Source organism: Neoarius graeffei, chromosome 1 (genome assembly GCF_027579695.1).
Source record: "Neoarius graeffei isolate fNeoGra1 chromosome 1, fNeoGra1.pri, whole genome shotgun sequence".
NCBI classification, from domain to species: Eukaryota; Metazoa; Chordata; class Actinopteri; order Siluriformes; family Ariidae; genus Neoarius; species Neoarius graeffei.
The window spans coordinates 61,518,648-61,546,023 of NC_083569.1; the positions used below are offsets into that span (position 1 = coordinate 61,518,648).

The 27,376-nt window shown below is 39.5% G+C and overlaps 1 protein-coding gene across 8 annotated transcripts in view; it reads left to right on the forward strand.

Moving 5' to 3' along the window:
• dysf (dysferlin, limb girdle muscular dystrophy 2B (autosomal recessive)) overlaps positions 1–27,376 on the forward strand; it is a 151,934-nt gene that overhangs the window by 105,055 nt on the left and 19,503 nt on the right. For 7 of the 8 annotated variants that reach the window (XM_060936039.1, XM_060936048.1, XM_060936013.1 and 4 more), the window contains 3 exons: positions 17,086–17,184; positions 19,139–19,270; positions 19,592–19,747. In XM_060936039.1, the coding sequence (XP_060792022.1) occupies positions 17,086–17,184; positions 19,139–19,270; positions 19,592–19,747 (387 nt within the window). Of the gene's footprint in view, positions 1–9,553; positions 9,614–17,085; positions 17,185–19,138; positions 19,271–19,591; positions 19,748–27,376 lie in introns of all 8 variants that reach the window. The other variant, XM_060936077.1, reaches the window with a different exon arrangement.

Here is a 27,376-nt window from a genome sequence, read left to right on the forward strand (position 1 = left end):
TCTGCCAATCATCCTTGGTCAAATATAGAGTCAAATGCAAATGAACTACATTTAGCCGATCCAGGAGCTTTTCAAAATAAGGCACTGGACAGGCATCATATTTTTAAACTGTTTTCAAATTGCAGAGATCCATGCAGAAATGGATCATTCCATACACCCTGGGCATAAGCATACTGGACTTGTTCTAGTTACTGTGTGGCTCCTTTATTACTCCCAGCTATAGGATTTATCCCAATTTGTCCTGAATCACTTTCCTTCAGGCAAGCAATAAAGCCAAGACAGGGGAGAAAAGACATCAGAAAATTTTGCTTGCAGCTTGGCAACCTCTGCTCTTCAGGATGGTGAGAGATGGACTCCAAGAGGGATTGAAGTGGGATTTGTGTTTTTGAACACTGCTGCCCCAACTCATCTCTCTCTGCCACTCATCTCTCTCTCTCTGTTGCCAAAACAACAGGGACTACCTCTCTCCACAATTTAAGAAAACTGCTGAGTAGCAGCAGTATAAGTCTGCTGCTAACTGAACCAAATCTGTTCCCAAAATTACTGAGTAGAAAAGATAGGGACTAACTGCACCCTTTGCTGTATGTTTTGGCCTCTGTATTCAATGCATTCAGTGTCACCAAAGGATATTTTTTTCAGATCATATTGAATATACCTCAGCTTCACCTCCTAGCCCCTTTCCAATGTCTTGTCTTGAATCAGGCTTTGGTCCATCAGGTCTTGCAGATAGAGTAAGCACTGTAGGACCCAGAGCAATGCTGGGGTAGGAGCAGTTCTGGGCTGGGGAGAATGGCATGCAGGTTCTCTTGGCCAGCAAATCTGCACATGGTTGCTGGCCAGGTGGATATCTTCAACTAAAGTGTTGGGTTTGTGCCACTTTCCCAAACTCAGAGATATCATCTGGAGGTCAAATGACAAACTGCTCCAACACCAGCCATTTGTCTACCTTCTCTGCCTGCTGTGGATCATGTCTCAGCAAGCACTTGCAGGTGTTGAGAAACCTCTGGGCAAATGCGAAGCACTATTTGGGGTATTTGGGGAAAGATCTCTTGATGCTGTGGTTGTAGGCCAAGGAAAGCCTGATGTTGCTGCACTGGCATCACTCCTGCACAACTGGACCACTTGGGTGAACAGACTCTCATTCTTAGTCTGTAGACAGCTCCTGGGATTTGGCACCAATCTAACAATCTCAACAACATGCCACTCAGGGAATAAAGCAGACCAAGGGTAAGCGCACATGCGAGCTTTTCTTAATTTGGGTTTGTGCCTTGGCACCGTAGTCAGACGGTAACTTAAAACTGTGCTTTGCTCATGGCCACACACAGACATACTCAGATTACTGCTCAGAATAGAGAGAGACAGAGAGAGAGACTATATAACTATACATGGAACTATAGGGCTCAGGTGTGTACCATTTGTCATTACCCCACTAGCTTGTCTCCAAATACACCCTTCATGGTGTAGACCCGTGCTAAACAATGCTCCACCCCACCTGCTAGAAAGATGAACAGTTTTTTATTTTTTTATTTTACTGCCCTTATTAATGGTTGATGGGGAGGATTGTTTTTGTATAGTCAACAAGTGAAGTAGTTGTTAAGGAATTGCTGGAAGCACATTATGAAATGATAAATACCCATATAATTAACAAATGGTTTTAAAACCCATATCCACAGCATTTAATGAAGCCTCCTATAGCGTTCATTAAAAAGAGACTCACTTTTAATAAAGCCTCCTATAGCGTTTATCAATTGCCTGCCATAACTACAGAATGAAAACATAACTGCCACACCAAAAACATAATAACATCATAAAAAATGATCAAGAGAGGTTCTGAAAATTGGAAAATTGTTTCCATTTCTCAGTTTTGACCTTTCAACTTTTTGTTTAGTTAGTTTGTTCACTTGAATAAATAACTGAAAACAAAATTAACTTTGGATCGAATGGATAACTTGTTCCCTTTGGCAATTTTTGCAGTTATATTTACAAGATTGATCTTCCAGTTTGGCTTTACATTCTGGTATAATACAGTATTACAATCATTTGATATACCACTGAAATATAGTCCTTTGAATGAAAGATGCACATTTTTGACTAAGTAAGCATTTTGCTAAATACAGAGTAAATACCTCTTCTATATCCCCCTATGAATTCAGCTGTATTGCAATGACAGCACAATGGGTTATTTAGATCTCTGCATTTGTATGAGGGAACATTTTTCTCTCATTTGTTTTCTGGCTTGCCTTGTCAAAGGACCGCCATCAAATGACTTGTTCGGGTCAGAATAAATAAAACGGGAACCACAACCACAGCTATCCATGTGAAAATCCCCTCATGATTCTCATCTCTGTCCATCAGAAAAGTTCTGAGAGCAGTAAAGAGACAGATGCTGGGGTTGGGAGCGTATGTTCTGTAGGATGCATGTTCTGCAGATTTAGCTTGTTGATACATACTATATGTTAACATATTACTTGGTGGGTTTCATAGGTAAGCTCATGGTCTTTCAAATAATCTTATTATTATTGTTATTGCTATTTTTGGATACAGGTGCATGCTTGCTAGCTTATATGTGGCTAGATGCATGGCCACATGTTGTTAATCCAGAGTAGTTGACTATGTCTGAGCTGAACCTGAGCTGAATCCTAGAATTTCAGTTTCACATGACTCCTGACACTCTAGTGGAAACGTAGGCCTGAAAGTAAGCCCCACACAAAACCGGGGGAAGTTAGAAAAGCCAAAAAGAACAATCTGATCTTGTGCCACTCTGCAGCTGTTTGAAGCCTCCTCTGTTTTGAACGGTTTAAGACTTTGCCTTGCAATGGAAGCGATACAGTAAAGGTTCTGCTCTTAGGCCAAAGCAGATCTTTGGTGTCTGTATCCACAAATCATCTAATAGCTGATACTATGTCATATTTTTTTCAGATCAGTAGTACTTGTTTGCTGGCTTTTTTGGTTTTGGATTGACATTTCATAACAGGGTCGGTCCCTCGAACCTGTCACTTCACATAAAGGAGTGGACTATTTTGTCGAGCTTGATGATGAGTGGGTCACATCCAACTCTTTGTATATAACCAATTTAAATGTACAAAGTTATACCAGGCATACACCATTACAGTGAGCCAAAAACTCTCAGTGCTCTGAATTATTTCCACATCTGTGAATTCCTTGTGTTTTATGCTGTGGGGGCAGAAAGCTGGGCTACACTCCCCAGTGCATTAAGTGAAACTTGAGCCCCCATCATTTCCCCAAAGACTCCACTTTGGCTCCAGATAGTACCCTGAACTAGGATCTTATATTCCCTGAAAAATGCTCTCTGGTAGAAAGGAGCATGTTTGTCACTCAGTACAAGTTTTGATGAAGGCCAAAGGCAACATCTTTTGGGGAAAGTTAACACACCCTTAGTGGCTTTATAGATGCTCTTTGGCTCTTTACTCTTTGGTTTAAGAACAAACTGCAGAAAGAGGGTGCTAAAAGTGGGGACCCATGTAGAGATGCTTTCAGGATGTTTTTCAAATGGGACTTTCTGGACACCGATAGGATATTCTAATAGGATCAGCTTTGTCATACCTTGATGGATTTGCTGGGGGGGGGGCATTACAGCTTGGGAGGATGCATGTGTTATTATATAGAGAGAGGTGATCCAGCCTGTTCAGTCCATTGAAACTTTTCAAGTGTACTTTTGTAATGTGCTGTAATGCAACTGCCCCACATTAGAGGACAACAGCAAACGAATGGCCCTGTTCCTAATTAGCTGTTCCTTTGAGTGCCTTGTAAAGCTGCCTCTGTTATTGTATACATAATGTCCTGGCACTAGGCTGAAGAAGGCGCTGCTAGGGTTCAGGCCTGCCTCTGATGTGGTGAGTCGTTGTCGTGGGCAACTGAGTTCCCCCGTTCCTGCCTGCTCACCACAGGCGCCACAGGAACCATCCCTCCCTGCCCCTCCTCCATCCTCCTCTGTCTTCCTCCCAAAGCCTCCTGCTTAGGGTCGATTCTAGGGAAAAAGGAGCACTTGCTGACAGACCTCTGCAACCAGGTCCTTCTCTGAAGCACCACACCAGAACAAGGCTGAAGCCTTGGCGAAGGGTGACCTTGGCTCTTTTTGACTGTCTGATTAGCTTGTTGATTTAGAATCTTTATGTAGTCTCAAATGCTGGATTGTCTTTGTGTGACCTAAGAAGTCTTTGCTCATTTAAACTTTGTTTAAATGTAGGTTCTGACGTATGTGTCATATCAATCCCTTTAGACACTTCTCTGTGTCACTGCACAAACCTCATGTTTAACTTTTGTGATATAAGGGTAGCTTAATTTGACAAAGTTTCTGTGTTGAACATTCTGTGTTGGCACATGTAATGACACGTCTTTGGGCAAAACTCCACAGTTGTAACGCTGTTCTTCTATAATGTTTTTCCCCACACCCGTCTGGTTTTAAGTCTGAAGTGGTTATGATGATGGTTTTGGATGAGTGTTTAAGCAAATATTTCTGTCAACCTGATTAGCTTCCAAGGCATACCATTGCAGTCTAATTGATTTGGCAATGGTTGTGTTTGGTTGGTGTTTATTGGCAACCTGGCATGTATACGTCTCTGAGGATGATTCAGAGCTATCTCACTCACATGACCTAACTGAAAAATTAAACAAACCTTCACCCTAGTCTCAACCTTATCCATTTAAGTGCAAATACACCTATATCCATCACACTCCTGGATGATATTTGTAATGTCTGCAAGATGTGAGTTAAGTTACTGCAGCTTAAATGATTTGAAATTGAATGATGTTCTTTTCAATCTTGTTATGTGGATATTATACAACACAGTCCTACTGTTGTCATTTCCAGTGAAAGTTGTAGTTTTTCGACAGAAATTCCATTATTCCCTCTGCTTTTCAGGGTCTCATTATTCACCAGTTGTTTAATTCAGAAGATGAATTTCTGCTACTTTATCATCAGCTTAGCACTTTACATAAATATACTCCCAAGGACAACAATAGATTCATTAAGTGCTAAAGGGTACGATGATCTGATATCATCATATGTCATGTTTGTGCATTAGATTTGCACACTTTTTGTTCCTGGCCACAATCTACTGGAGTTATTACTGGGGAAGCCACATTCTTAAGCCATGGAAAAAATGACTGCATCTTTCTTCATCAATAAATTGCAATTCAAAGGTCTAGCATTCATAATGACTTTTACATATACTGAAAACCCAGTGTTGCCTGAAATATGGATATCTAAGGAGTTATCCTCCTGTCAGAAATAGGTATCCATTCATTTAAGGCAAAAATAATAATAACAACCCCAAATCAGAAAAAATTGGGATAGTATGTTGAAATTGAAATTAAAACTGAAAAAAAAAGATTTGTAAATAATCTTTTATTTGTATTGCACTCAAAACAATACAACACATTATTTGATGTTTCACCTTATGAATTTGATTGATTTTTCAAAATAAACACATTACAATTTTGATTCTTGCAACACTTTTCAAAAGAAGTTGGAGCATTTACCACTTTATAATGTTGCCATTCCTTCTCACATTTAAAAGATGTTAAGAGACTGAAGACACCAAGTGATGAAGCATTTCAGGTGTTATTTTGTCCCATTCTTCCTGCAAACAGGTCTTAAGGTGTGCAACAGTATGAGAATGTTATTTGTCATGCATTCTTTATTAGAGACAGAGGGGACAGGCACCCTCTCTTTCCGCAGCCATGCCTTTGTAATGTGTGCAGAATGTGGTTTTGCATTGTCTTGTTGAAATATCCCTGGAAAAGATGTTGTTTTGAAGGCACAGAAGTGGAAGTTACTGCTGCCAAGTTCACTGACACAACCTCATACCATGACAGACCCTGGCTTTTGGGCTTTTGCTGGTAACAGTCTGAATGGTCCTCTTCATCTTTGGTTTGGAGCACATGACATCCATTTCTTCCAAAAAAGACCTGAAATACTGATTCATCTGACCACAATACACATTTCCACTGTTTGTTGGTCCATCCCAGATGCCTCCGAGCTCAGAGAAGTCGATGGTGCTTCTGGACACAGTTAACATAAGGCTTCCTTTTTGCACAGTAAAGTTTTAACTGGCATTTGTGGATGTAACTGTGTGTTGTAGTGCTTGACAAAGGTTTGCCAAATTAATCCTGAGCCCATGTGGTTATATCAGCTATAGATGAATGACAGTTCTTGATGTAGTGCCAACAGAGGAATCAGAGATCACAGGTGTTCAGCTTAGGCTTGCATCTTTGCCCTTTCTTCAGATTCCTTGAATCACTTCATGAAATTATGCACCATAGAGGCTGAAATATCCAAATCCCTTCATATCTTCCTTTGAGGAGCATTGTATTTATTTTAATACAACCCCGATTCCAAAAAAGTTGGGACAAAGTACAAATTGTAAATAAAAACGGAATGCAATAATTTACAAATCTCAAAAACTGATATTGTATTCACAATAGAACATAGACAACATATCAAATGTCGAAAGTGAGACATTTTGAAATTTCATGCCAAATATTGGCTCATTTGAAATTTCATGACAGCAACACATCTCAAAAAAGTTGGGACAGGGGCAATAAGAGGCTGGAAAAGTTAAAGGTACAAAAAAGGAACAGCTGGAGGACCAAATTGCAACTCATTAGGTCAGTTGGCAATAGGTCATTAACATGACTGGGTATAAAAAGAGCATCTTGGAGTGGCAGCGGCTCTCAGAAGTAAAGATGGGAAGAGGATCACCAATCCCCCTAATTCTGCGCCGACAAATAGTGGAGCAATATCAGAAAGGAGTTTGACAGTGTAAAACTGCAAAGAGTTTGAACATATCATCATCTACAGTGCATAATATCATCAAAAGATTCAGAGAATCTGGAAGAATCTCTGTGCGTAAGGGTCAAGGCCGGAAAACCATACTGGGTGCCCGTGATCTTCGGGCCCTTAGACGGCACTGCATCACATACAGGCATGCTTCTGTATTGGAAATCACAAAATGGGCTCAGGAATATTTCCAGAGAACATTATCTGTGAACACAATTCACCGTGCCATCCGCCGTTGCCAGCTAAAACTCGATAGTTCAAAGAAGAAGCCGTATCTAAACATGATCCAGAAGCGCAGACGTCTTCTCTGGGCCAAGGCTCATTTAAAATGGACTGTGGCAAAGTGGAAAACTGTTCTGTGGTCAGACGAATCAAAATTTGAAGTTCTTTATGGAAATCAGGGTCGCCGTGTAATTCGGACTAAAGAGGAGAAGGACGACCCAAGTTGTTAACAGCACTCAGTTCAGAAGCCTGCATCTCTGATGGTATGGGGTTGCATTAGTGCGTGTGGCATGGGCAGCTTACACATCTGGAAAGAAACCATCAATGCTGAAAGGTATATCCAGGTTCTAGAGCAACATGTGCTCCCATCCAGACGACGTCTCTTTCAGGGAAGACCTTGCATTTTCCAACATGACAATGCCAAACCACGTACTGCATCAATTACAGCATCATGGCTGCGTAGAAGGAAGTTCCGGGTACTGAACTGGCCAGCCTGCAGTCCAGATCTTTCACCCATAGAAAACATTTGGCGCATCATAAAACGGAAGATGCGACAAAAAAGACCTAAGACAGTTGAGCAACTAGAATCCTACATTAGACAAGAATGGGTTAACATTCCTGTCCCTAAACTTGAGCAACTTGTCTCCTCAGTCCCCAGACGTTTACAGACTGTTGTAAAGAGAAAAGGGGATGTCTCACAGTGGTAAACATGGCCTTGTCCCAACTTTTTTGAGATGTGTTGTTGTCATGAAATTTAAAAATCACCTAATTTTTCTCTTTAAATGATACATTTTCTCAGTTTAAATATTTGATGTCATCTACATGTATGTTCTATTCTGAATAAATATGAAATTTTGAAACTTCCACATCATTACATCACCTGTTTCAAATCACATCATTATTTCATTGTTTTACTTCATTACTAGCCCCAAATTGACCCTCTCCCAACTTTTTTAGAATGTGTTGCAGGCCTGAAACACAGGAATGGATGTATATTAACAAATGAAATGAAGCTGACCAGACAAAACTTGAAATATCTGGGGTTTATACTGACTGCAATGAAATACAAGTCAAAGGAAATTTAGAAATGACTGCTTTCTTTTTTTTTAAATTTGCATTTTTCATACTGTCTCAACTTTTTTCTGATTTGGGGTTGTAATATGAACTGAAAATCCAATGCCAATTTCATAAATAACTAATGGTGGCACAGTAGGTATTGTTGCACCTTTATAGCTTCATGAACTCTGCTTCAATCCTGTGCTTGGTTTACTATTTGTTTAGAGTTTTCCATGTTCTCTATGTGTCTGTGGGTTTCCCCTGGGTTCTCCAGTTTTCTCCCGTCTTGTATAAAATATGCCAGTAGGTGGATTGGCTCCACTAAATTGCCCATAGGGGTGAATGAGTGTGTGAATGTGTGTGCATGTTGTTCTGCGATGGATTGATATCTGGGGTGAATTCTCCCACCTTCCAGAGTTCCAGTGGTCTTGGGATAGGCTCCGGGTTTACCACAGCTCTAATTGGAATAAACAGTTATTGAAAAGGAATGAATGAGCAATTTATCAAAGTACAATCTCATCATTGCATTTACATATAATTACATTTGACAGAAAAATAGCTCAGTACATATGTGAATGCTTGTGAAAGGCATCTCTGCCTCATTATACTCAAGCTTATTCTGTAAACATTGTCCTTGTCATATTACCCTTAAACAGAATATCTAACAATACTGATGCATCTTCGTCCTATCATACCTATCATTTTATTATAATGCATACAGTATATATATATATATATATATATATATGCTTACAGTTAAATTATATATATTCTATCCACATTCATTGGATCTGAGCAATCGCGCGCTCTGACTACTCTACAACAAGGATATCAGCTCATATACTGTGAGTAGAGAAAAACAAAATGGCAGAGCATTTTGCTGAACCAATTGAGGATGAAGTAAAAATTCTACTCAAAAACAAAACCCCAAAAAATACAACCCCCCCCAAAAAAAACCCAAAATATGGAATGAAAGTATTTCATGGTAAGAAAGTATCTTTTGTTATTTTTCAAGAATTATTATTATTATTGTATGTTTCACAAATTGCTACTGTCATTTTGCCGGTTTGTTTACATTCTAAGCGGAAATGATTTTGTCAGGCGTTTTGTATAAAGTTTTTATTTATCAAATTTTCAAAATATACAAATGCTCTGTTTCTCAGAATCCAGTGAATGTGGATAGAATGAAACAGTTATTCCACTCAATCTTGTCGTACATAGCTTATAGCTCGGCTCTCAGCTAAAGTACAACTCGATTTGATGGAATAACTGTTTATAGTAACTGAGAAAAATCCCTACCTCAGACCGTAAATTTATACTGTATATAATATGTAAATCATTTTGTGATTTGGTTTATTTTAAACCATTTTACTTTTCTTTTCTATTTTTTGATGCATAGAACTGTGGTTTTCCCTACAATTTTGACAGTGTGCAATATTTTAACATACTAACAACCATGCCTCTGGTTTGTAGCTGGCAGATGGCACCAGTTCCGCTATTATTAACATTTCGCCTTCTCACTCCAGCCTCCATGTACGTATGTATGATCTAAATATTGTGGCTATACCTTTTAAAGTCTTGTGTAAGCATGTGTTACTTCCTCTGTGTGACCCTGCATGTATGTATGTGCATGTTCAATGATATATGCATGCCTGTACTTTACTCTTAGATTATGTTAATATGTCTTGTGTCCAGGGACCAATACATTTACAAATCAACTGTTTACACTTCTGAGTGGTGGAACAGAAAAGTTTTTACCCTATCTTCCAGAGATTGCTAGTTCAAATGCCATAGCCGTCCATGGCCGGGAGCTGAAGAGAGCACAATTGTCGTGCTCTGAGGTGGCTTCCTCCCTCCCATGTCAATTGTAGCAATGCTCGACAATTATGGGTGTCTGTGAGATTGTGTATGTGGAGGTGGGCGGATAGCTTTTTCCTCCAAGTATGTAACACATGGCCCTAAACAAGCAGTTTGAAAAAATGGTGTTGGCTGGTGTCATGTGCCTTGGATGAAGCATGTGATAGCCATTGCCCTCCCTGGTTAGTAGCTGTTGTGTGACTGGGGAGAGGTGTCTAGTGGGTGGAAATTGGCCATGACTAAATTATGGAGAAAATCGGGGGCGCAAAAAAAAAAAAAATCAACTGTTTCCAATATATTCCTTTATTCAATGAGAGAATTCCTCACACATTTGCTGTATTTGATTATATAATCAAGAACAATTTAAAAAAAAAACTCAGAAAAAAACAGATATACTGGAATAATTAAAAATAGTTAAAAAGAATGAAACGCTATGACTTTCAAGTGGGACATTTATGAAATGCTTTGGTTTCAGTTGATTATTTGTTTGGGGAAGAGTGGGAAATTGTTCTGTTTTTCATAATTATAATACCACTTCAGAGTAGTTGTGGCAATGTAGTCATAAATATAGAAAAATAAATATGTCTTTTAACAAATGGTGCTCCAAAGTACTACTGTCTCTCCCAGTCATAAATTGCACCATTTATATTTACTTTTTTTTTTTAACAGTAACTGGAAGGATAACAGTCCAAGGTCTAAAGTTTAAAGGTTGTTCTAAGGTGCATCTTGTAAGATGTATGTAACTACAGTAACTGAAAGAGATTCAGGTGATTAAGAGGGTCACTTGTTATCATTTTGTCATCAGACAAAAACTGCAGATTTTGACAATTCTGCTTCATTGAACCCATCGTTACACCCAAATTATGCAAAAATGGCACTGAGACATGAATAGCAATGGCTTCAAGTGCTGATTATAAACATGCATCACTCTGTTTAGCTGCTAATTATGGACTATGAACATAATGCTGCTATGCGATATCAACAACCCCAAATCAGAAAAAGTTGGGAAGGTATGGAAAATGCAAAGAAAGCAGTGATTTCTAAAATTACTTTGACTTATTTCATTACAGACAGTATGAACTCAAGATATTTCATGTTTTTTTCTGGTCAACTTCATTTCATCTGTTAATATACATCCATTCCTGCATTTCAGACCTGCAACACATTCCAAAAAAGTTAGGACTGGGGTAATTTAGGGCGAGTAATGAGGCAAAACAATGAAATAATGATGTGATTTGAAACAGGTGATGTTAACAAGTGATTGTAATCATAATTTGGTACAAAAGCAGTATCCAGGAAAGGCTATCTGAATATAGACAGTGGCATTGTATTATAATACCTAAACTAGTAACGGTGTTATTACATTTTGTTCATAAAGTAAAGTGATAGACATTCATTCATGTTGAGGTCGAGGAAGCCAAATAGATTTCAAAATTGGGCTCAATTTCTCTCTATTTTGTCTGTAAGAGTTATGGGTTATGTGCATGTGAGTCAATGTATCTCTGTGTGTGACTAATTATGACTGTGTGTGAGTTAAAGATAGTTTGATGGCATGGTAGAACTCACTGGTGTTATATGACCCAGTTTCCATAGCATTAGAGGCTGGGTTAGTTTTCATAACTCTTCGTGAGTCAGGCAGTCCTACACTATGCAGGCCCCTTCAATACAAATGCATGTTTATATCACACACCAAATGTAGCACTCACTGACTCTCCAAGCCAAGACTTGGAGGTTTCTCTTTCTGCAAAGATATTTATTTTATTAGAAAATATTCAAACCAGATGATCAAAAACCTGAATTTTCTCTCTTGGTAGAGCCAAAGTAAATAGAGCTGTTAAAAGATTCCCAATGTATATCCCCCAAAGCCAAAGCCAGGAGCAGATGAAGGAGCAGGGGGTGCTTTTCAGTCACTTTTCCCCTAATGAAATTTGAATGTAGACTTTGCATGAGCCGAAGGACGCCACTCTTGCTGTGCCTTGCTGGCCTAAGGGTGGTGGACCTAGCAGCTTATGATACAGCAGTTGTGTTGTGCCTTAACATTGTGTTAATGTGAGGTTTGTTCATACATATATTGCCAATGTAAAACCCCAGTTTAGGACAGAACTTGAGGCTTGAGGCTGACGAAATTACAGACAGCTATACTTTTTGTGCCACATTCACACACACACAAAAAAACCCTTAAGGCTGAAAGTAGCTGCTAAGTGCTTGATTTGGGAGTAACTATTAGTTTGCTAGAGTATCTTAATTTCAAGGCTCTTATTTTTTCAGTCTAAGCAGTTCCCAAATAACTTTAAAGCTATAACAGCTTGAATATCTGCAACAATTTAGTGATGGTCTGGAATACTTTACATCACTAAAGATGAAGACTTCTCACAAACAATTAAAAAACAGAATGACACCAGCAATCCAGCTACAGAGTTTGTGTGTTTGAAATATTAAATGAAAAGTACTTTTAAAAATGCCTATCCTAATTGTGAAAGTATTAAACTCCTTGCTAATTTTGGCAGGGATACAGTCAGCTCATCCACGGAGGGAAGCAATGAATCATCATCAGTTTGATGACTCTACTTGGTAAAAACAATTATGCAGCTCAAAAAATTGGAAATATCTCAGTCATGTACGAGTTGAAGGGCAGCATGGTGGTGCAGTGGTTAGCACTGTCGCCTCACTGCAAGAAGGTTCTGGGTTTCAACCTTGAGGCTGACTGGAGCCTTTCTGTGTGGATTCTGCATGTTCTTCTCATGTGTGGGTTTCCTCTGGGTGCTCTGGTTTCCTTCTACAGTCCAAAGACATGCAGATTAGGTCAACTGGCTACTCTAAATTGCCCATAGGTATGAATGTGAGTGGTTATTTATCTCTGTGTTGGCCCTATGATTGGTGATCTGCCTCTTGTCAGAAGTCAGCTGGGATTGGCTGAAGGTTACACTACAACTGTCGTACAATGCCGTAGTGTCCCAAATCTGGTAGCTGGTTTGCTGAACACTTTTCAAGTGGAATAAATACATTTATGGCTAAATTAAGAAGAAGAAGCCTTTATTTTTGTCACATGTTCTCTCAAGCACAGCAAAATTCCTCCTCTGCATTTAAACCATCTGAAGCTGTAAACACACACACACACACACACACACACACACACACACGCGCGCGCGCACACACACAGAGAGAGAGAGAGAATGGGAGAACGAGAGAGCGATGAGCAGAATAAAAAATACATTTATGGGTAAATTATATGGATCTGTGATGCCTGCATGTTTCAGCTTTTGGATGTAATGCAATCTGCTGGTATAACATACATTTTTAATCATTTCAGAGAGATTGTACTGACTGCAGTCGTTTCGGTTTTCATTATAAACTGTCGTGGCTGTTGCTTTGTTTGCCCGGTAATATGGCGGATGCTGCATGATAAACAAAAACCTGTGACTGGATATGTTGAACAGTAAATGGTGTCTATAGACTGTGCAGTATCTAACAATCTTCTAGAAGGTCACTTATTATACAAAGCCATGCCCTTCCAGGCATATAGTAATTAAGAAAGCTGTTTAAATGGAAAATCCATAAACTATTATCCTTTTAGTAATTCACAGTGTTCCATGTGTATACACTGACAATTAGCTGTTCATATAGCTGACAAAGTAAGCATTTACATTTGGCTTTCCTATATTGAAATAATCAATGCTGTAATTTTCATTCAATATTTATGACACTACTACACATATCTACCATATTTGTGGAACACTGAACTTTGTCAAAAATGCTGACCTTAACTGACTAAGCAGTGTGGTAACATTCACAAAATAAGCCTATTCTTTATATCTGACTGGCTAATTGAACTTCCTTACTTCCAATGTCAACAGACATCACAATCACTTGTTACTTTTATGATGACTGTCAAACAGAGGCCTGCTTCACCAAGATGCAGTCACTGCGAAACATGGAGCACTGCTGACCCGTTACATGCCAAGCCTCCAGACATTCCAACGTGTAAAAAGCATTTCAATGATTTTTCCATTTTTCATCTTTTATAGTTGACATCCGAAACAACTTCAGAAGTTTAGGGGAGGGGGAAGCCAAAATTGTGGTCACTCATAAAACAGAATGTTGGTTCATTGCTGAATTTTCTTTAGTTTGTCCAAATATGCTAAAGGTTATTTAAAGGATCCCCTAGATTCTGATGAAAAGTGCTTCTCGTGTTGAGTTGTAACCTGGGTTAGAGTGTATATTTTATTCATTTCTTCACATTTTGATTTTTTTATACTTGCCATCCAATTGGCTCATCTTGCTCCTGAAAATATAAACGTTTAAAAATTCCTCTACTGTCTCCTATGCACTTACATAAAAGGTAGCAGGCTGAATTTACAAGAGGCTGCAAGATAAAGTTTCATGTCTGGAATTCAACCTGCACCAGAGCTCTAACTAATTTTTCACCCACCACTGTTGCAAATTCCTGAGGCCATTTTGGAAATTGTTTCTTTTAGTCAAAACGTCTAACCTTTCAGCCCAAACATCTGGAATTCCAGTACAGTATATTTAAAACATTCTACACATTAAAATCTGTGGATTTACCTTAAATCCATTTACTGCTAAACTACATGCAGCTTCTTTTTTAAACTCGCTATAACCTTTAACTCTGGAATGGAGAGTAGTACGAGGCATTTTTAACAACTTTGACATGAATTAATTCTTGGAAGGGCGACAGTGCCCTGTTTTCACTCTGACTGTTTCGACCACCTTGTATCAACATTAGGCAGCATGCCCACTTATGAAGCGACCTTGGCAATGTGCAGCTGGCATACAAAGCCTGGCTCTGCTGTCCTGCCCGGTATTATTCCTCTACAAGTTATGGCAAGCCGGAGCAAATGATTCTGGCATTTAGCCATGACTACAGTGAAGCCCTCAATGGAAGGGCTCGTTGATAGGTTTTATTAAGTGCACACACATACACACCCGTCTTGTCCTCTATGGTGCAATAACAGTCATAATAAAAGCACCAAGCCCCAGACACATGGCCCCTCATTATATACATCTACACATATAAAATCAGAAAAGTACTTAAAGTATACACACACACACACACACACACACACCATCAGTGATGGAAGCTTGACTGCCTGCACCCGCTAATATTCCACTGGTAAATGCACACAGTATGAAAGGCACTATTCAGAGCCTCGAGAGCCTGCGCTATAGCTGAACTAGCTTTGATGGCAATTGTGCACTACACAGCCAATCTTATTCACCCACCGTTTTCATGTCACCTCTGTGTAGATGCGCTGCCTGACAGGGGAATCCCCAAAAACATCTCACCCGAAAAGCCCCCATTTCTGTGCTCTCTTTTTGTGGCTTTTCGCCAGTGATTGCTAAAGCTTCATCCGTCTCTCTCTCTCTGACATTCATTTAATGTGTTGTGCTTGTTTTTCTTTTTATTCCCTTTCTTTGCATTGTTTTCCCTCTGATTGTGAAGAGCGGTTCCACATTTCTGCCAAGAAACTGGCCACATGGTTCTCACATGCTGCAGCAGTGGTACCAGTAGCATTCGGGGGTAGTGACAAAAGCCTGCTTAGCTCTCTCTCTCTCTCTCTTTCTCTCCATATACTACAATCTCATTGGGGATCAGACAAATGTCCCCATAAGGTTACCCCAACACACACACACACACACACACACACACACACACACACACACACCAAAAACAGAACCAAAACAGTCCAGTGTGCTCCATTTCTGAAATCTGCTACCGCTGGCATGAAAAGTTTCACTCCCTAACAATTTATTAACCTTGACAGGAGTCGGAGTCGTAGCCTTTCAGTTACCTAAAATAAACATGAAGTTTTTTTGTGCTAGATCACACTTGTACACACACATATTCATGTCTATACACACACTTAAAACAAAGTGTGTTTACAATCCAACATGCTAGTTCTCAATTCATGCACCCGGCCACACGTGCACACACAAACACACAATTGCTGGCACCACTTAAACACATTGTGCCTGGCCACCATGACACATGCTGTGCTGACATGTGCCACGACCGCACTGAGAGAAAAAAGAAGCAAATTCTATCATTCCTCTCCCACTACTGCTTTTTCCTCCCTTGACGCTGTTGAAAAATAGCAGGGAAAAGAATGCTGGATTCAACGTCCCTCTGCAGTACATGCCAGAGTCATGCTTCTGGAACAGCGAGAGTGTGTGTGTGTGGGTGGATGGAGTGTGAGAGCTGGGCAAGAGCTGAGATCTCACATACACTGAATCTTTCTCGAAAATGGACATGTGCATACACACACAGACATATATCCTGTCCCGCTAGCTTGTCAGTCTTTTGCTCACATGTGCACGCACACACACATACACACACACACGTGTACATTCATTTTAGCACTGTCTCTGTTGAAGGTCAACAGCAATTGGATAATGTGTTAAGTAGAGCCCTTAGCTCTGGACAGTGGCTCCCCTGGCTCACTTTGAAGTTGAAAGATATTTTTTGTTTCTTGTTTCGTGGCAGCGACCCTGGCAGAGGGTGTAATCTTATGTTAAAAGCACTACTTTGTCCTTTGTTTGGTGGAAATGTGGTAGTGGCTTGAATGAAACGTGCCTGTTACTTGCCATCTTTTGAAAGTTTCCCACCAAATACTTTCCATGTCCCTCATGCCACACAAATGAGGCCTAGAGGTGACCACTTTTATCAGTGGGAATGAACACATCTAACACTGGCGCAAATCAGTGAGTTAATTCCTACCATAGATCGTACAGTCCAAGAGCTTGTTACTGAAAGATTTCGGATTACATCCTAAAAGTCTAGCCTCGTCACCTGTGAGGGATTTGTCATTTGGTTTAGTTTACTGTGGAAAGAACATAAAGTTTGGAAAATGTTCTTTCCACTCATTACTCCTCCACCTCCAGGCCTTTTGTGGACACTGCTACAGTCACTCTTGCATGCGCATGAACAATCTAGTTGTATAAGGCACAGTCCTTTAATCACTCTTTTTTTTTTTTTTGCCATACTGTTTTAATTTGAATTTTTACTCTCCGGACATAGATGATCCACTGGGTAAGTGAAGTTTATTAACAAGTATCAAGTATGCTTAAAAAGTTTTCCACTAAAATGTTATTGCTTCTCTTTTTGTTTTGTTGTCCTTTTCTTGTTCTAGGAGGATGAGTTTATGGATTGGTGGAGTAAATTTTATGCCTCGACAGGAGAGAGGAAAAAGTGTGGGAGTTATCTGGAGAAAGGCTTCGACATACTCCAGGTAAGGCAAAAAAAAAAAAAAAAGTACACAGCAATACACCTTTCGCTAAGTATTAGTAGGTGATAGTACTTTCAGATTTTAATCTTTCCCAATTTCCACTCACTAGCTTGTTACTAGCTGAGTCTCCTCATGGCATGATTGCTCTCAACCTGAGAGGGTGAATGCCAAACTGTGGTTCTTTCAAAACTCTTGAAGTCATGCAGTGTCACAGATCGCTTGAACTTCAGTATACATGAGCGAACAGACACAAATGTCTAGCATCACTCTGATTGACAGATGATAGAAGGCCTTTCCTTCAACCTAGAATGCAATGCCAAGTGCACTACATTTCAGATGTCATGCTTCACATGCTCCTTGTGTGACTATCATGTTCACATTAGTAAATTCACCGAGATGTTTGCAATATCTGGATTATGGGTATCAAATGTTTTCCAGGCACTCCATACTTAAGTACAGAGTGTATAGTATAAGGTGTAGTATATAGTGCATAGTACTATAGGACCACTGGTGTTGGGATTTTAACTCACAACCTTATGACAATAAGGAAAACACTTGGTGGCTCCAATCATGAGACATAGCTCAATTTCAATGCAGCTGTCTAGGCAAACCTGAGAAATAAAGTAAATATAATCACTGAATGGCTTATAATATTAAATCACTTAAATTGATTACTGGACTGAAATCACATCAGTTTTATTCACTGCCAAGCAAAACCAAACAAAACACTAAAAGTGCAATGAGAACGTTGTCTAATGGCTCTACAGCATGACTTCGAAAGTCTGCTGAGCCATTGGGGACAGCACGTGCCGTCTTTCAAGTGTACACTTCCCTCTAGTCCACTCCAGCCCACTTCCCACGAGCTTGTCTGTTTAGAAAGCAGCCCTCGGCTGACAACTTTTCCGATGAATTCATGTCGGGGATGCCGCAGGGGGATAACTGAGAGCAGACAGGGGCTCAGCTACTGACATCATCAATTCATTCCCACTTGTTCCACACCACTTTCTCCCCACCACCACAATCTCTCTCTCCTTGCCAGGCTTTCCATCCTTTCTTGTCCCAGGAGCATAGTCTGACAGCCTTCCAGCCATCCTTTGTTTCTCAGGGCTTACCTTGCTCTTGTGTGGAACGTTTGGCAAAAGAAAGTGAGGCTGGGCTTTGCTTCTCAGCAGGGAGGAGTCACACTGACACTGACTCTCACTCAGAACTGCTGTGATCAGCTGTTATTTTAAACGAATGGTGCCTCAGGGAGAGAGTGAGACGGAGAAGGAGAGAGATTTCATACGATGCATGCAGTGTCGTACATTGGTTGTGGGGATGTGGCCAGAACACAGAGTGAATCATTTGGAACAACACAGACTATTTATGGATATTCACTCTTGCTCTCATCAATAAATTGTCTCCTGGGTGGCCTTTTCAATGCCTTTTTAGGTAGCTAAATTATGTGGTGCATCGATATTACAGCAGTGCATATTTTCCAGTCGTATAACAATTTTAAATGTTCTTGTAAAAGAAAAAATCCTTAATACCTTTACGCTTATAATTATAACCACATTTAAGGTTGTTTAATGCACTTGAAATTTTAGACCCACAATTAAAGTCCATGACCTAAAAGACATCCTGGCAATTGATACAATAACGTGTGGTATAATCATCCGTTGAACCATAACCATTATGTAAGTATATATACAATGCTTTCCATGAGTGATATTTCTGTTTATACCCACTCTCTCTCTCTCCATGTTTGTGATAGTTTGTATTCATCGAGGTCATTTCGAATACCTCAGACTATTAAATCAAGCTGACTGGATTTCTGGTAAAATCATGAAGATGTTTTTCATTTTCTTTACAGTTCAGACCATCTTCAAGACCTTCAATGCAAGTCAAAAATAGTCTCTCCACTAGGCATCTCGCTGTCTCTTACTCAATCACTCACTCAACACTATTCCCTCTGCAGGTGTACGACACTGAATTGGAAAAAGTTGATGGTTTTGAGCAGCTGGCAGATTTCTGTCAGACTTTCAAGCTGTACCGCGGACGCACTCAAGAGAGTGAGAGCAATGATCCCTCAATTGTTGGAGAGTTCAAGGTGAAATCTCTAAAATCCTGTATATGACATTGAAGCAACAACATGATACTCACTCAAATGCTATAATTGGTTTTGCTTGTATCCTTGCCTGCATTTAAAACCCCTACATGCAGAGCCAGATGTGTAATGTGACGGATGTTCAAGCTTTCAAACAGACCTCATAGAGTTACTGAGGTTTTTTCAATTGGCCACATATTCATCTCTTCAAAATAGTCCATTCAATCTGGAAAGTGACTGCTCCATTGCAAATCATATGTGTAATGATTGCGTTTTCATATGCAGAATTTGCTTTGGTCTGACCTCTCTAATCTTGTCATACAGGGCATGTTTAAGATCTACCCATTACCAGATGACCCATCTGCCCCTTCACCTCCCCGCCAGTTCTGTCTCCTTCCTCCTAATGGCATAGAGGAGTGTTTAGTTCGGGTGTATATTATTCAGGCTTATGGCCTGCAGCCCAAAGACACCAATGGCAAGGTGAGCTACACTGTCACTGGCACGAGACCTGACGCAATCATCATTAATACATGTACCCATTATGATTACAGCATTTTATTAGAAGGGTGTCTACATTAAGCATTCCATAAATCTTTTATAAATGAGGAATGGAAAATTTAAACTTGAACTTGACCCAGCTTATGATGATCTTTTCAAAGCACAGCCAATAAGATGAGCCCTTATATGGGACTTAATAAAGATGTGACTCACTAGTTACAAGTCTATGTCGAGTTTTCTGATAAGGAATCCTCTTGTGGAGGATATCAAACTTGTTTTTGTCCAACCTAAAATAACCCTGGAATTGGTTGTCATGGTTGGATTTAGAAACATTCAGAATGGGCTAGCTCTGAGAATCTATTTTTTAAAACCTATCTTGAGGACATGGCTCCGCTTCAACCTAACACAAAACACAGATCATCTGTAGGCACTCTTGCAGTTATAAACACTATAAATGTTCCCATTTTTCTTCTTTCTTTACAGTTCAGTTTACAGTTCAAAAAATCTTCAAGGTTTTACAGAAGTCAGAATGTAGATAGAGACATATGTTTCTTTTACTAGGTGTCTCTCTCTCTCTCTCTCTCTCTCTCTCTCTCTCTCTCTCGCTGTGGCTCTCACTCAAAGTCAACATGAAAAATTGCAACACGTCACTTTACTAACACAAGCACAAAGCGCAAAATCCTCTCTCATGAAGACTTTGCTATGGTGGTAAACCTATCTCTGGCTGTTATAAAGGCTTAGATTATGTGTAGTTGTTACTATAGAAATGATAATGTATTAGAATAAGTGCAAACCTGTGAGTTGAATTACAGCTGGAACTATTGTTGGAGCTGCTTTTATAGAAAACTAATCAATCAGAGTTCAGAGTTTGCAGCTCTGTAGTAAAAAAGTAAAATTAATAATGATTTCAGCATGCGGCGGCACAGTGGTGTAGTGGTTAGCGCTGTCGCCTCACAGCAAGAAGGTCCTGGGTTCGAGCCCCGTGGTCGGCGAGGGCCTTTCTGTGTGGAGTTTGCATGTTCTCCCCGTGTCCGCGTGGGTTTCCTCCGGGTGCTCCGGTTTCCCCCACAGTCCAAAGACATGCAGGTTAGGTTAACTGGTGACTCTAAATTGACCGTGAGTGTGAATGGTTGTCTGTGTCTATGTGTCAGCCCTGTGATGACCTGGCGACTTGTCCAGGGTGTACCCCGCCTTTTGCCCGTAGTCAGCTGGGATAGGCTCCAGCTTGCCTGCGACCCTGTAGAAGGATAAAGCGGCTAGAGATAATGAGATGAGATGAGATTTTAGCATTAAATAATCCATTGCTTTGACCTCTGGCTTTCTTAAATAAGTGAAATTGTTTTGAAATTGTTTTATATGAAGTATTAAAATATACTTCTGAAAAGGTAAGCTGACAGGTAAACACACTAACACAGCATAGACATATTAAAGACTTATGAATAATGGGGAAGCCATGGCCTAACTGTTAGAGAAGCAGCTTTGGGACCAAAAGGTCACTGGTTCAATTCCCTGGACCAGCAGGAATAGCCGAAGTGCTTTTGAGGAAGGTACCTAACCCCCAACTGCTCCCCAGGCTGCTCTGGGTATGTTGTTTGTTGCTCTGGATAAGAGTGTCTGCTAAATGAATGTGCTGTGAGTAAATACAGGCTAATTAATTTATAAGATAAAAAATATAGACAACAGCCTTAAAAGTCACAAACTACATAAAATATTTCTTCTCAGTGTCATATGCTGATATAACTTAAGCTTTCATAAATCCTGCAGCACTGTTTGCAAAGTTGTATGCAGTTCTTATGAATGTGTTATGAAGGCACTTAAAGTCCAGGGCAAATTGGCTCCTTGTAAGATTTTGGATTTTTTTTTTTTTCAACAAGACTAGCCAGTTGTGCACTACATGACCACTGACCATATTTTAGACCACTAATATCAGCGAACCAGTACTGGCAGTGTGCTGCCAAATTTATTTTCCTGCTAAAAACAGAAGCAGATTTGCAGTTTATTTACTGGAAAATTAAGTGTTTTACAGTTGGCAACATCTACAGTATATTACTGTTAATAAAAAAAGAAAGCAGTATGAACATTTCGCTTTTAACTTTCAGAGTATTTTATAGTTAACTGATGTATTTTTAAATATTTCTTATATATAACCTTTTACAGTACTTGAGTTTTGCAACTTACATTATTTATACTTTTATGAATATTTAAGGGGCAGCACGGTGGTGTAGTGGTTAGCGCTGTCGCCTCACAGCAAAAAAGTCTGGGTTCGAGCCCCATGGCCGACGAGGGCCTTTCTGTGCGGAGTTTGCATGTTCTCCCCGTGTCCGTGTGGGTTTCCTCTGGGTGCTCCGGTTTCCCCCACAGTCCAAAGACATGCAGGTTAGGTTAACTGGTGACTCTAAATTGACCGTAGGTGTGAATGTGAGTGTGAATGGTTGTCTGTGTCTGTGTCAGCCCTGTGATGACTTGGTGACTTGTCCAGGGTGTACCCCGCCTTTCGCCCGTAGTCAGCTGGGATAGGCTCCAGCTTACCTGTGACCCTGCAGAAGGATAAAGCGGCTAGAGATAATGAGATGAGATGAGATATTTTAATCTTGAAAAGTTTCATCCAGTTGGTTGATTACTAATCTTAAAAAAGTTCTTATTATGCACAACTGAAGAAATTTTCACTTAATTATGATGTTTCGATGTCTTTCTTAGCTGACATCTTGATCACATCTAACGCTTGGCGTCTCTGGCCACCGCCGGATGGTGCACATGACCTAGAAATGAGACTGCTGCATAAATCGGGACGTAGGGGCATACTAACTCAGCCATATGTGGGATCAGCTGATTTCTAGGTCACATGCACCATCCGACGGTGTCCAGAGACGCCAAGCGTTAGATATGATCAAGATGTCAGCTAAGAAAGACATCGAAACATCATAATTAAGTGAAAATTTCTTCAGTTATGTATAATATAAACTTTAAGATTATTTACATTTTAATATATTTATATTTTTAAATAAAAAATGCTGCTTTATTCTAATACACACCCTGCTGATTGTGTCCAAATCTCATCATCAGAAATGTGCTTTTTAAATTAAAAGGGCTAAATAGCTACCCCTGCAATCATGTTAACTAAAATTAGTGACAAAACTAACACAGCTCTTCAAGCATTTTACTCGTTATTTTAAAGTAAAGGATCAAATATGAAACAAATATACCTTGAAACATTCGGAGCACAGTTCTCATGATAACATGGTATGGGTATGTGTGGAAGTGCAAATATTGAAGATGTGATGATGAACAGTGATATGAAACAGTACAGTAGTGTCCACTTCTCCCAATCCAGCCTATGGTGTTAGATTGATGTCCACATACCTGATAAGAAAACTTCCTTGCAAATCAAACAAACTATTGTGGCTTATAAAAATGTCACTAAGTCAGTACTTAGAATAATCATCAGGGCCTGATAAAGTAATTTGATATCTATAACCACTTATCTGGTGCAGGGTCACAGGCAAGCTGGAGCCTATCTGGGCGAGAGGCAGGGTACACCCTGTACAAGTCATCGCAGGGCTGATACACAGAGACAAACAACCATTCACACCTACGGTCAATTTAGAGCCACCAATTAGCCTAACCTGCATGTCTTTGGACTGTGGGGGAAACCAGAACACCCAGAGGAAACCCATGCAGACATGGGGAGAACATGCAAACTCCACACAGAAAGGCCCTCGCCGGCCACTGGGCTTGAACCCAGGACCTTCTTGCTGTGAGGCGACAGTGCTAACCACTACACCACCATGCCGCCCTATCAGAGGTGGACAGTAATGAAGTACATTTACTTGAGTACTGTACTTAGTGGTGCTTGAAAGTTTGTGAACCCTTTAGAATTTTCTATATTTCTGCATAAATATGACCAAAAACATTATCAGATTTTCACACAAGTCCTAAAAGTAGATAAAGAGAACCCAGTTAAACAAATGAGACAAAAATATTATACTTAGTCATTTATTTATTGAGGAAAATGATCCAATATTACATATCTGTGAGTGGCAAAAGTATGTGAACCTCTTGGATTAGCGGTTAATTTGAAGGTGAAATTAGAGTCAGGTGTTTTCAATCAATAGGATGACAATCAGTTGTGAGTGGGCACCCTGTTTTATTTAAAGAACAGGGATCTATCAAAGTCTGATCTTCACAACACATGTTTGTGGAAGTGTATCATGGCACGAACAAAGGAGATTTCTGAGGACCTCAGGAAAAGCGTTGTTGATGCTCATCAGGCTGGAAAAAGTTACAAAACCATCTCTAAAGAGTTTGGACTCCACCAATCCACAGTCAGACGATTGTGTACAAATGGAGGAAATTCAAGACCATTGTTACCCTCCCCAGGAGTGGTCGACCAACAAAGATCACTCCAAGAGCAAGGCGTGTAATAGTTGGTGAGGTCACAAAGGACCCCAGGGTAACTTCTAAGCAACTGAAGGCCTCTCTCACATTGGCTAATGTTAATGTTCATGAGTCCACCATCAGGAGAACACTGAACAACAAATGGTGTGCATGGCAGGGTTGCAAGGAGAAAGCCACTGCTCTCCAAAAAGAACATTGCTGCTCGTCTGCAGTTTGCTCAAGATCACGTGGACAAGCCAGAAGGCTATTGGAAAAATGTTTTGTGGACGGATGAGACTAAAATAGAACTTTTTGGTTTAAATGAGAAGTGTTATGTTTGGAGAAAGGAAAACACTGTATTCCAGCATAAGAACCTTATCCCATCTGTGAAACATGGTGGTGGTAGTATCATGGTTTGGGCCTGTTTTGCTGCATCTGGGCCAGGACGGCTTGCCATCATTGATGGAACAATGAATTCTGAATTATACCAGCAAATTCTAAAGGAAAATGTCAGGACATCTGTCCATGAACTGAATCTCAAGAGAAGGAAGTTCATGCAGCAAGACAACAACCCTAAGCACACAAGTCGTTCTACCAAAGAATGGTTAAAGAAGAATAAAGTTAATGTTTTGGAATGGCCAAGTCAAAGTCCTGACCTTAATCCAATGGAAATGTTGTGGATTGACCTGAAGTGAGCAGTTCATGTGAGGAAACCCACCAACATCCCAGAGTTGAAGCTGTTCTGTACGGAGGAATGGGCTAAAATTCCTCCAATCCGGTGTGCAGGACTGATCAACAGTTACCGGAAATGTTTAGTTGCAGTTATTGCTGCACAAGGGGGTCACACCAGATACTGAAAGCAAAGGTTCACATACTTTTGCCACTCACAGATATGCAATATTGGATCATTTTCCTTAATAAATAAATGACCAAGTGTAATATTTTTGTCTCATTTGTTTAACTGGGTTCTCTTTATCTACTTTTAGGACTTGTGTGAAAATCTGATGATGTTTTAGGTCATATTTATGCAGAAATATAGAAAATTCTAAAGGGTTCACAAACTTTCAAGCACCACTGTAAGTACACTTTTTGAGTATCTCTACTTGACTTGAGTATTTTTTTGGAAACTTATGACTTTAACTTCACTACATTTGAAAGGCAAATATCGTACTTTTTACTCCACTACATTTCTATCAAGGTCTTTGTTACTTGTTACTATGAAGCGGCTTTGAAAGTGGATGGTTTTTTTCTTTGCTTTTCTAAAACGTGATTGGTTTTTTCACATGAGACACTGAGACAGCCTATCAGTAATCACTAGGATCACATCACATCCATGCACTGTATAAAATCAAGTTCAATGATTTCTCAGCAGCGTTATTTAACACAATCAGTTGATGGCAGAATGAAAGGAAGTGTTTTTTTCTGGGGAATGCACGCACTCATAGCCCATGAACCCACGTTTCAGTTTTCTGAAAGGATTAAAGATGTGTTTCGTTTTAAATGTTTGCTTTGTTTGTCAAAAACGAACCACATCACGGCCTACAAAAACTCGCCATCCAACCTGCACACTCAAAAAAAAAAAACCATTGGATTTACTTAACCGAGTTATGGCAACCGGTCCCACAAAACTGTGTTAATTTAGATGTATTGAATACAATTATGTTGAGTTATTCAAAACATAACTGTATTCAATACATCTAAGTTGTCTGTGTTTTTAGAGCTCGCAATAATGTTGCAAACATAGCTATGCAGTCTGGTTAGTCAAATGACTTTCTATGGATTTGCCCAAGTTGCTGTAGCCTTGTCCACGGCTAATGTTAACACATAGCTAGTTAACTTGGACATTGTTAGTTAGCACATAAAAACGGAGTTACAATAACATGAATAATGTTAACTTATCTGAAGTCCTTTCAGGAGTATGTTTTAGCATAATCTTGCCAAATAAACAATGTAGAAATCTTTCGTTTCTAGTAGCGTTAGCTACCCAATATGATTTTGAGTTTGAAAAGAGTTTACTAGCATGTCAGGTGGAGCTTCACTGACTCGCTAGCTTAACGTTAAACCACCATGATGGCATAGCATGCGTTCATTTTGTGAATTCACGTTTCTGTCCTTGGTAGCGGCATTAGGTGGCATTAGGTTTTGTAAGCTTTGTGGCAATAATACAACAATGCATTGACAGAAAATGTACTTTTAATACTTAAGTATTTTTAAAAGCAAGTACTTCAGTACTTTAACTTAAGTAAAAAATTGACTGTACAACTTTCACGTGTATCAGAGTAACATTTGACCAATGGGATCTGTACTTTGACTTAAGTAATGAAGTTGGGTACTTTGTCCACCTCTGCGCCCTATTTGATATGCATTCATGTGCAATTTCAGAGTCAAACAAGTCATAGCTCAATCTCAACTCACCTGAAGATTTTCTGGTTGAAATTATATATAAACCACTTGAAAACACCAAACAGTTCAATTCATTCCTAGAACTTCCCTTAGCTTCTGCTTTATGGCCTTTACTGCACTGTCCTTGTCCTCAAGCTCGCTCATATCAATACAGTTAATAACGATTATTAACAGATTCAACAAACCATGAAGTTACAACAAGGCACATATTTTTGACCTCTGATTCAATAAACATTATGTAAATTTTCTGTTGCTCTATTCTAGCTGGATATGCCAGATTTTAGATTTTAGATATTAGATCATTATATTCCTGAAATATTCAACATGCGTCCATACTTTTAAATAGATGTAGATGTAGAAGTTCTTGACATTAGCTAATAAAATGTAATCCTGATACACAGCTGCTGAATGTTTTATACATGCGTATCTATTTCAATATAATTCACTACACTGCAAAACAACTGGAAACCTCAGTGATGAGCTTTTTAATAACTGATTCATTAAATAAAACTGCTACTCGCCAAATAATAAAATTGCTGTGCATTTTTGCTTGGATGTTTTTTTTCTTCCTATAATGCATTTGGGTTATATATTGCTGCAAACTATTTTTTGTTAAAGATGGATATCTGGGGTGGTTAATTAGCAGGAAAGTGCTAAATTTGAGAGAAACATGATGGTTCTTGTTAGAAAACCATCAACTGTATGTCATTTAACAGATTTTCTATTGTATTAACAGTCGTCATCATCATCATCATCATCATTTTCCCCTAGTGAAGTTCTACGCTCGTTAGGGTGCTTCTGTCAGGATTCTATCCAACAGTCACTTAAAGTCTG